General features: G+C 48.5%; 1 protein-coding gene across 1 annotated transcript in view; it reads right to left on the reverse strand.

Annotated features, from left to right (window-relative positions):
• NECAB2 (N-terminal EF-hand calcium binding protein 2) overlaps positions 1 to 10,606 on the reverse strand; it is an 86,098-nt gene extending 75,492 nt beyond the window's left edge. The window contains exons 1-2 of the mRNA XM_049804377.1: positions 10,366 to 10,606; positions 1,078 to 1,102 (exon numbers count right to left, since the gene is read on the reverse strand). Of these exons, the coding sequence (XP_049660334.1) occupies positions 1,078 to 1,102; positions 10,366 to 10,572 (232 nt within the window). The 5' untranslated portion in view covers positions 10,573 to 10,606. The remainder of the gene's footprint in view (positions 1 to 1,077; positions 1,103 to 10,365) is intronic.
• Between the last annotated feature and the right edge of the window lie 885 nt (positions 10,607 to 11,491).

Below are 11,491 nucleotides of genomic sequence, written 5' to 3' on the forward strand. Positions count from 1 at the left end.
AGTGTGACAGCCTGGGTGTCAAGAGCACAAATTCATTTTTCCCTGTAAGCAGCATTTGGGATGCTCTCCCCGCCATAACACACACACCCCCCCCCCCCCCCGCAGCATTCCCCTTCCATCACACAACTGCTCAGCTTACCCAAGCAAACAAATTTCAATGTCTTATTACTGTATCAGTTGTTGTAACCAAATACCCACGTTAACAGGGCATTTGCTGCTTATATGCCAGCCAGCTCAAAGAATCCTTCACTGCCTTACCTAGGAGCAGTGAACGTATGTATCTACAAGCTCTTGCAGAAATCGGGTATCTCTCAAATCTGGTAGGGAAAAACCGAACACTCCCCTATGCTCCTCTGCACAACCCTCCCACATGTCCCTCTGCAAACACACACAGTTTTGATGCATATTTAATTGCCTTTTTGTACAACAGGGAAAGAACAGAGACTAGCTGTTGGGATTTTAGCTAGCAGCTAAAATTAAATTTCTTTTCAGGGTGGAGAGAGATCCTGGGACTAGACCCATTGCCTCTTTTCCCATAACTACATTATCTCACAGCAAAGCAGCTCTCTTCTTTCAAGATCCCCAGTCGTTTAATGAAGACCCCCACCATGTTATTCCCCACCTAAGAACAAGATGAGGCTCAGTGAAGTTGTTCAGCTTTCTGCAGGCACAGACTGAAAACACACATCAATACATGTTGTTCCTTGATGCGTGTGTCCAGTCCTTCAGGAACCAAACTACTAATATTCACAGATCAGGTCTGTTTTGCAAAGCTATTCCAAGCTTACCGAGAGGTGGATCCTCACTTATCACATAGCTGCAATTTATTTTTATGTTCTTCTTTGTGAAATAGCCCCAAACCTGGTGGATCTTGCTATGCCAACTTGCACGCTGGTAGCATGTCCATTCTAAGAACATCTCAGCCAAAGAAATAACCTTTTCTGATGCTTAGACCATATCAGCATCAGACCCAGTAAACTGAAGAATGTGTAAACAGTTAGATGTTACTATCAGGAAAAATAGTAATACTGACAAAAGTTCAATCAAGAAATGTGAAATATGAACGTACAGACTTACCATTTTTGTCAGCTCTTCTGAAAATCTGGAATTGAAAGAGAGAGAAACATTTTTACCATGTTGTCCCACTTGAAAGGGTAAAGCCCTTAGCACCAGGACCATGTTCAATCCCATGCACAGGGCAGGACCACACGCTCCAACACCCCAAGAGCCAATTCAGGTGCTTTACTGAGCTCACTCTTCCCAAGACTCTGCCCACCTCTCCCAGACCCACACAATGGACAACCACCGCCAGGTAGAGTATCAACGTCATTGCCTTTGGAATAACTGCTGGAAAAGGAGCTAGCTAGCAAAATAAAGGTAACACAAAATGCTTCCAACAGTTCTAGCATCTCCCATCTCCCTCACAGAGGAAAGCCAGCAACAGAGATCCAAGACAAGAAAAATACCCATTAAAAAAAATTACAACAGTCATGCAGCCAGCCCAGCCAATTTCTCTAGCATCAATAATATCTCTTAACCCAAGTTTCACAGTTCTCTACTTCTGAAACAAATTATTTACAATATTTTTTTTAAACCAAGTTTCCTTTGTGGGAAGGAGATTATATTTAGACTTAAAACTACAATGTGGAGGAACAGCCCACAGAGAGGAATCAGATAGCCCTTTCAGAAGAAAAAAAAATGCAACAATGTATAGTACAGTAGAATTTGCCAGGGAGAAAGACAGGAGAAACAACTGCTATTTTTCTGACTAGTCTCAGCTGACAGGTAGTCCCCTGACACAATGCAATTAATAGCAGAAGGCTTCTGTAAGGGTTGAAATCTTAGAGGTTCCTGCCAAAAATGGCTGCTAGCACAGGTTTGGCCATAAATTACCAAAAATTAACATGTTCATAAACTGGGCAGAAAAGGGATAACATTCTCACCATCTCTTCAAACCTGACCCTATTACTTTGTGCAAGAGCAGGGACTTGGGCTGTACAAAGAAATTTCCTTGCAGAGGGGATAAAAGCGCCAGCAGGACAGATCAGAGTCAGCTGTAAAACGGAACCTCTTATTTTCTGGGTCATAAAATCATTACAAAGAAAAAATATCAGAAGAGAAACTGCTGCACAAAACAAGAAACCCAAGAGACAAATCAAATTGCAGAATGTGCTATTTAAGTGAACATGGCTTAATTAAGGAACGTGAATCATTCTTTTGCCCAAAGTTCTTCCTAGGCTGCATAGGGAAAAATCAAAGCTGGACTTTCTGGTGTACTTCAGCAGAGGCAAACACCCTCTGCTTAAGCCAGACCCAAATAGTTGGAGTCACTGCGTCCCAGCTTCAAGAGCGGGTCATAAAAACTCTGCTAGGATTACAGCTTGTGACCACTCCAAAACTGCTTACTTCTTGGGCTGACCTTCAGGGTTTTAGAGCAATTAGAAGTTTTGGGGGGGAATCCTACCTATCTCCACACTTATGGACTTTGTTGAGGTTAAATATGGGTTTTGAAGGGCTGGCCAGTCATGGCTTGTCTATGGGAAGAAAGAATAAAGCCAGGCAGGACAAGCAGAACCCCAGCAAGCCCCATGGCTTTGGCACAGATCACCCAGACATGCACAATATGCCCTGCCCAGAGTATGAAATATTCCTCTTTTCCTGGCTTGGACACCCCAACCCCTCACCCCCCATGAGCACCTCCAGATGAGGTACTTTTCTTTCTAGATGCTGATAATTTCTGGGTTTTTTTTTGTTTCATCACCACATCCTTCTATTACTGTTCCCACCACTTTGAAACAAAGACATTACATCGAGTCTAACGCAGAAGCAGCTATGTCTATTTTAAGGTCCTGTGGGGGATCGCCACCCTGCTAAGCACAACTGGCAGAGGGAGAACAGGAAGGCAAAACAATAGGTAAAATGTAAATGTAGCTTAAAGTGAGATAAAGGCTCAATCTGCAGTGCTCTGCTCTGTGGAGCCACCAACCTTGCAATGAACCCTCAGAGCAAGAAGAAAAAAAAATAATTAAGAAATGGAAGAAATGTTAATAAATGCAAGTATTTATGTCTGGCTTCACTAAGTGAACTTTTTAGGGCTTTAAATCCCCTAGGTACTCCTAGAAAGTATGACTATTTGTACATGGACACGTTGATGGAAGATCACATCAGTTGTGTTACCCACCAAGGTTTATTCTACAGGACCAAGCTGTTTAGTTTTTATTGCTAATGAGCAAGATTTATTCTTCCAACTTAATTGGCCCACCTAAAATTTGCAGACACAAAAAAAATTTCAAACAGGACACCTGGAGGGAAAGCAATTTGAGATAAAGTAATCTGTCAGCACTGGCAGGGAGTACATCAAGGTATGAACACTGGAATGAGCATCCGGAGGCTGATAAAGACATAATATACTCCATGATAGACTGGTAATGCTGTCAAAAACACTGCTTCTGTGAAGACCCAGGATTTACGCTCTAGCTCAGCAAACAAGAGTGGCCTCCCACACACGACCTGAAGATGCCCTCTGTTCACGTCTTGAATTAGTTGTTGCGCTGTGGGAAGGATGCGGCGTACTTTTGCTAAGGGAAAGGTGTAAGATGTGGTCATGGAAGGGAAACTGCAGCCCCTCACACCTCCCCTACTACCAGTGGGTCAAACCCCCGAGGGCTGCTCAGTGCCAGGCTCCCAGGGAGCTTGGGGAAAGGAAAGCTCCAACCAACTCCAGGAAGAAGGCAATGCAAGCAAGGGTGCCGCATCATCTCCAACACTGAGGCTGCAGAGCGGGTCCACCCCGTCGTCGCTCTCTGCAGGCTTGCAGTAACTCCATCACTGCTATTCTCACTCAGCAGCAATGTCACTTAGATTTAGTCAAGGCATCAGCCCTGGAGGTCAGCAAGAGTGGAGGCAATGAAATATTGACGGAGAAACGCCCTGTCCTGCCAGGCCCTCGGCAGCGATTGGCTTCCTGCACCTCCACCCTGGCCGAGGACCGTCCCCAGGGGCCAAGGGCTTCACAAAATGAGCCGGCAGCACAGCAAAGCCTGACCAAGGATGCTCTTTCTGCTCCATCACCCCCAGTTCTCCAACCATCAGGGTAACACGCTGCTTTGAGATGGTAAATGAGAAATTATCCAGTCCAAAAAGTACTACAGCAACCATCTCCCCTATCAGCTATGCTTTAAACCTACTTAGCAAGTCTCCTGAAGCATAGGACAAGTCGCAACGTGAGCCCACAGGATACACACAATATGGCCCACATTAACCCATTTTATAGGATTTACACAGGCAATGCATGCAGTTTGCTGTCTGCAGCATACTTATTCCATTTACCAGGTATCTAGATGAATATAAAATCTATTTAGAGCAAGCAACCTCTTCCAAGATTTCCAATAATTTTTTTTTAAATGTACATTTTTGCGGTACTCTCAAATGGTTACTACAGATATTTGCCTGGCAGAAGTGAGCAACTCAAAATGCTAGTGGTAATAATAAACTTGAAAGAAAAATAAATGATGGTTTCAAATTTAAACATTCAGTTCTGCCTTCTCAAAGCTCCTGGATGAGAATGTATGACATTGGAGGCTGCTTAATGCAGGTTTTCTCAGCAATTTTATTAAATTCACATAAGCACTCCCCCAACAAGCCTAGGAATTATTATAGGGTTTGTAGAGTTTATTATCCCTTCAGCAGGTTAATATGATGTTGACTTAGACTGCAACGCAGCTAGAATTTTGTTTTCCATCATAATCTTGGTGCAGAATCAAGGACAAACCAAAGCTAAGTCTCCTGGGTGAGGAAAGCCTATGGATGAGAAAGCATCCAGATACCCAGATATACCTAAAAACCCGATTAATCTGTTCATTACGTTCCTACATTCCTGTCCTTCCTTTCTGTTCCTTTCCCTACAAGTCTTGACACCGGATTTGGAGCCAAGACAAGGTTTTATATCAGATATGGCTTTTAGCTCTCGAACTCAAGGTACCGGTAGGACCTTCCTCTCCTACAGCCTCTCTATATTGCTCTTCCCGGTAATAACGCAAGAAAATACTGACCTGAAGCTTTGCCACTTTGGACTACATCTTTAGACACCATCAGGCTAATGAGCTTTCCCCATGCAAGGGGAAAGGTTTGATTTTCATGTTTCAGTAAGAATTATACCATTGGTGTGGAAATATTGTCCTGTCTGGAGTGGCTCCCCCCAGAGCAAGGCTGCTACAGAGCTCCAGGTCTCCTGGCATTTTTCCCATTCCAAAGCACTTTTTTCTTTTCTTCCTCCCTAAGAGAAGAGCAGTTAACACCATGTCCTAGCCTTTCCTTTCACTCTCACCTTCTCCTTAGACTTTACCTAGCTGTCCTAAATAAGAGGTGCATGAGACAGGTAAGAATGACATTTGATGTTACCACCTTCACAGCACTAGAAGTTAGTTTTCCATAAACATTGGCCCTGGGTGCAGCTCCGTTTCAAGCACCTGCTTACAAAGCCCTGAAGAACAGAAGAGAAAGGCTGAACTCTTCTTTGCAATTACGTACCTTGCAGTGAGCAAACCCCAAATGCACAGAGCCCAGCTGTGCCCTGCCGGCGTGGCTCGAGGGGACAATTTCAAACCATGGATTTTGCATAGGGAGAATGGAGGAGGGGGAAAATAGCCTTCCTGGTTCACTCAGAGAATGAGAAGGTAAACAAGGATACAAGGAGGAGTGAATCAACCTTAAAAAAAACCAAACCAACAAAAATCAAAACCCAAACGAACCACAGAAGGAAAAAAGGTCAAAGCAGAAGGGGATTGGGAAGGGATTCCTGTGGCTGCAATAGTTTTGCTAGTTAGGGCTGCACTGGAAATTGCATCGTTGACAAAACAGTTGGAAAACTGTGCCAGTTTTTGGATCTACATTTGGAAACACACCCTCGGCACAAACCAAATTCTCTATATCTTCTATCCAAACTCCTTGCTCAATCCCATGGGGGTGAAGAAGTGCAAATCAGATTTGGCCACATAAGACAGGGTGCAAGAGGAGCCCTAAGCAGGAGAGCTGGATTTGAAACGATCTTTCTGACCCTGTCAAAGAAGGGAAGAGGCAGGTAAGGGTCAAAATTAGTTTTCAGCAAAAGACAGAGCAGATGAAACAGAAAGCTTTATCTGACCTGAAATGAATGGCACTGCTTTTTTCAAGGGCATTTAAAATAAAGCCAAAAAGCAATGCATTTAGTCACCATTGGCAAAGCCAGAAAGGAGGCAGGGATGCCAGTGCCCCTCGGAGTGCACAGTCTTGCCATGGGGATGCTCACCCATACCGAATGATGACCCTTATTTTAGATGCCAAGTAGGAGATAAGGTCTTCAACGGGCTCTCCCTGGCGTAAACCAGAGGGAGCACCTCTGCCTGCAGGCGCTGTGACTGACCAGGTCTTACACGAGCTGGAGTTCACATTCCTGCTGTCAACGCAGGTTTTTGACAGCGATGTGAAGGTAGGAAGAGATGAGTAAGGACAGTCTGTAAGTCAGCACTGAACTACTCCCAGACAGAGCAATACCTGTCTAGACATTTCCCATGCCTTGGGAGCCATCCACCTCAGCTCTGTATTGCATGTGGACTCATTCACACTAAGCAAATATGATCTGATATAGGCTTACCCACACACTATATTCGCCTTTTCATAAGTCTTGTGACATCTGAGGATTTGTTCTCGGCTGGAAATGCCACCACCACCACATGTGGATTTGAGCAGCACCATGACAGTTTCAGCTTCCTTTTAATAAAGGGGTTTTGTCCTCACGGGTGCAGAAGGAAGGTCGGGGCATCTTCAAGCAGCCCAGAAGGCAGAGAGAGAATGTAGCATTACCACAATCTCACATCATAAGCTGTGGATAGACACTAGTTATCTACAGCAGATTACACATGCTGCCCACCCTAAGTTTTTGGCTCTTGCAGACAGAGCAGCCGTGTGCAATCCAGACCCACGGAACAAACACCCAGAGGCAGACCCCTGAGGGTGAGCACAGGATGGGTACAAACCCTTTGCTCAACCCCAACCCCTTATGCTGATTTGACTGACATTGTAAGAACTGACCATTAAATGCAAAGTGATGTTCTCCAGGTTCCTGCAGTGACACATCACCTCCACTTGATCTACTACCACCGCTGAAGAGCAACTGTCACTCCCTAGTTTTATTTGCTGCCTACTTTACGCAATTCTGAGGACTTAAATATCTTCTTCATTAGTTTGTTAGCAGGGTTTAGTTAAAATGCAATTTTAGCTATTTTTTACACTTGGAAATCTATGATTTTGAGCTGAACTAGTAAACATTATTCAATGTTTTTTAATCCTTTACCTAAAAAGACACAGGCAAAATAAAAGAAAAATACTGAAACTAGCCCAAAGTTAAGATTCATCCCCCAAGTGGCAGTAGCCAGGTTGATGGCAGAAGACATCTAACCCCCTTGTATTTTGTTCTTCCTCAGCCCTCAGCTTTGCCCCACAACACCACAGTTTTGTTTCTTTGGTGGAAAGGGCGTAGGGAACTTTGTACTGACCCACCAGCCACCCTCACGCTCTAGAAGAGTCAGAACAAGTGCATCGGGGATGGTTGAGTCAGAGGAAAGCCAGAACAGAAGACGAAGAAAAACTGACTAAGCTACCATTAGGGTCAGAGCCATCTTATCTAATTCGTAGCCAAAACCAAGCTTAACCCGCCTTCCCCAGTCCCCAATGAACTGCCTACATAGCACACCAGCTCGTGCAAACAGGTTAGTTAAATGTAAAATCTTACAGGTCTTTTACTTCATCCCCACCCACCGAGGAGCCCCACTGCTGCGTGGCTGGGACTCGCTGCTTCCCCAGCACATCCAAGTAATGCAATAACATGAATGAGTTAATTGGAAGGCATGTTCTCATCCCTTAGGATTCAGTGGGATCCTTGTTACTTACCTGCTAACGTGTGAAAATTAACCTAAATGCGTGTTCCCATATTTAAACTCTTTCTATGAAAGGGAGTTGGGGGGTGTGTCTCACAGTGCACTTGAAGAGCCTGCTACAGCAAAGCCACAGCTTCAATTGATGTTTCTATTGTAACTGGAGAAAAAGGAGAGAAGCAAGTTCTAAGGAAGGGGGGGGGGGGGGGGGGGGGGGGGAACCCCGAGCCCTCAAGCCTTACATTTCCAGCATCCATTTCTACTTTCAGCAGGTGAGAAAGGGCTTCCATTCCCATTATGAAAGGGAAAAAGGATCAGGAGCTGCACACCCAGCTCTATTGTATTTCTGAAAGTTCATGGCTCATTTTCTCAGCTCAAACCTCAAAGTGAAAAAAAAAAAAAAAGAAATCCATTTAAAGATGGTAAATTTGAACAGATAAGATACCGTTTTGGTGGAAAAACAGTCCTAACTCAAGAACCTTTTGTACAAACTTAACGTTGCTTCCCTATTGCATTTATGCTCTGAAGCCCAGATTCCAGATTGTTGTAAAATTTTGGTAATTTCAGGGCAGGTAAAAAAAAAGAAAAAACCCAAACAAAAACAAAGGCCAACCAAAACCAGAAAACAGACAAGTTAACTTAAAAGACATTGCATTTTTCCTTTCAGTTTGCCCATGAAGCAACAGTTCACACAGCCCGGAGCTGCCCACCTGCTGGCCCATTTCACCAGGCAGGACCATCCATCAAACGCTCTGAGCTGCTTCGGGCACCGCAATAGACACAACTGCACCAGTTCATTCAGGGAACCGAAATGCCTATCAGCCCAGGGTCCTCAGAGTTTTAATGAGTTTCGGATTTGCCAGCCCATGCCGATGCCTACCAGGGACATGGTAGAAGATTCACGAAATTATTTAGAAAACACAAGAGCTTGCCTGGAAGAGCTACTACTGCCTAAGTCCGAGGAGACTGGAGGAGAGCGTGAGTTATCCTTTACTACAGCCAATGCCTCAGTCAGTAGTTTATTTTTGCATTCACTACATAATTTTTTTTTAAGCTAGGAGATAGCAAAGCTGAGGATCTATGTGTTTAATCACTAGATGCTGCAGAAAGACTGTGTAATTACACCGTTTGCTTTCCAGTTGATTCCACCCTGTTCTCCTGGTTCGTTTAAGTGCAAATAGCCTCCTTAGCTCCCTAATCAAGAAGTCTATAAATACCTCAGCCCAGGCACTAAGCAGACCCCTGCCTGCCCCCCCAAACCTGGGTAAGGGAGTCCCGGGTCGCACACACTCGCAGGCATCCGGGACCACGCTGCCCAGCCTCCCACAGCTGCAGCCCTTCAGGGACTGGGGTCCAGCACCTGGGGCAGATGCAGGACCTGAGGTGCAACCCTATGCCCAGCTAACCTGCGGCAGCCCATGGTGCAGGATTGGGAGGTCTGCAGGACCCTGCGGTCCTGCATCCCCATCCAGTCAAGCTAATACCAGGATTAAGGACCTACAGTGCCTCCCCATCCGAGCTGGTTCAGGGGGTGCAGGACCTGGGAAAGGGGCTGCAGGACCTGGCGTGTACCCCAACGTGCAGCTGGTGCTGAGGGTGCAGGAAACAAGGTGTACCCCCATGCCCAGCCCGTCCAGAGGGTGCAGGATCCTGGCAAGGACATAAAGGATACAGGCTACATCCCCATGCCCAGCCAGTCAAAAAACAATGCGGGACCCGGGCTGCACCCTCATGCCCAGCAACACCTTGGGCACGGAGGGCTCAGGAAAGGGGGTACAGGATCCAGACTGCACCCCCACACGCAGCCGGTCCAGGAGATGCAAAACCAAGGTGCAAGTTATTCCCAACTGTCCCAGGGTGTGCAGGGCAAGGGGATGCAGGACCCGGGCTGCGCCCCTAGTGCCCAGCCAGTTTAGGAGGTGCAAGGTCCGGACGAGTGGGTGCAGGACCCGGGCTGCAAGCCCATGCCCACCCAGCCCGGGGGCACAGCATCTGGAAAGGGGTTGTCCCTTTCGCCCAGCCAGTCCGGGAGCTGCGGGACCCGGGCTGCGCCCCCTCCCATCCCCAAGCGGCCCGGGATGCAGGATCCGAGCGGTGACCCTGCTGCTGCTGCCAAGGCGCTCGGGGGGTGCAGGATCCGGCAAGGAGGGTGCGGGAACCGCGGTGCGCTCCCGTGCCGGGCAGCCTGCGGTTGCGGGAGCCGGGCAAGCGGATACAGGAGCCGGGGTGCAGCCTCTTGCCCAGCCGGGCCGGGAGATGCAGCACCCGGGAAATAACGCCCATCCCGAGCTGCTCGGGACCCGGGCCAAGGGGGTACGGCGCCCGGGCTGCACCCCCGCGCCCGCCCAGCCGGGGGTCGCCGGCCCCGAGGACTAACCCCGCTCCCGAGCCGGTGCAGGATGCGGGCCGGGAGGGAGGGGGGCAGGAGCCGGCGCCGGCCGCGGGGTACACTCACATCGAGGATGACGGAGGTGCCCTTCCTCTGCGCGGCGGCGGCGGCGGCGGCTCCCGGGCTGAGCAGCTCCCGCTCGGCGACCGCCTTGTCGCTCATCCTGGCCACCACCCAGCGCAGCAGCCCGTCCAGCCCGCGGAGCGCCGGCGGAGGCTTGCGCAGCAGCCTCTGCACGCCGGCCCGGCAGTAACGCGCTGCCTGCTCGCACATCGCTCAGCCCGGCCTCATGCCGGGGCCGGGGACATCCCCCTCCTCCTCCTCCTCCTCCTCCCCCTCCTCCTCCTCCTCCTCCCCCTCCTCCTCCTCCTCCCACCGCCACACGGCGGACGGCGGGTCCTGCCCGAAAAGTAAGGGGGGAAGGGGGGCATGTCACCCCGGAGCAGCTCCGGTGGGTGCTGCCTGCGTGTGTGTGTGTGTGTCGTCCGTCCCCCCCCCCCCCGCTCCAACGTAAAGCATCCTTTTAGGCATTTTCTAGCTAAAAAGAGTATTCCTATGGCATGCCCTCTCCCCTCTGCAGCCTCCCTACCCCCACAACAGATTTTCGCAGCTCTTTGTATGGAGAGCAGAGAACGATTTTCTTGCTGCGAAATAAAACTTGCTCCTGACCCTCTAGCCCTGCTCCAAAGAGTCCCTGTACAATGAATAGCCAGCGATTCCAGCTGGGGTGGTGCAGCATTCCTGGCTACAGAGCTCATCACAGTGCTCAGCTGGACAAATATTTCTAATCCTGTCATTCTCTATTATGAGGATATTCCTTGGTGATACTCCTGTGCTCACCTACGCAGGTCAAGATCTAGCCTTGCAGTAGGGGCAGTAAGTCCTCTGGCCAAATTGACACTAAATCATTTCATCTGCTGCTCCACACTTGAGCAGATGCTCCCTCCCAGTTTGAGTTCAGACCCAGAAAGGCACCAAAGCCAGAGAGCTCCGACCCAGACCCTCTCGGAGGGTTCCCCAGAGCGCTGGAGCTGCCGCAGGCTCTGAATGGCCTTTCCCCCCTGCCCACCCACAGCAGCCAGACCCTCTCACAGGCAGCCCTAGGGGGCTTCATGCCCCGTAAGGGCCACGTCCCTGGGTTTGAACATCTCTGACGCAGGAGCCAGCAAGCCCGGCACCCGCACGCAAGCAT

The sequence above is a fragment of the Accipiter gentilis genome, chromosome 7, assembly GCF_929443795.1.
Source record: "Accipiter gentilis chromosome 7, bAccGen1.1, whole genome shotgun sequence".
NCBI lineage: Eukaryota > Metazoa > Chordata > Aves > Accipitriformes > Accipitridae > Astur > Astur gentilis.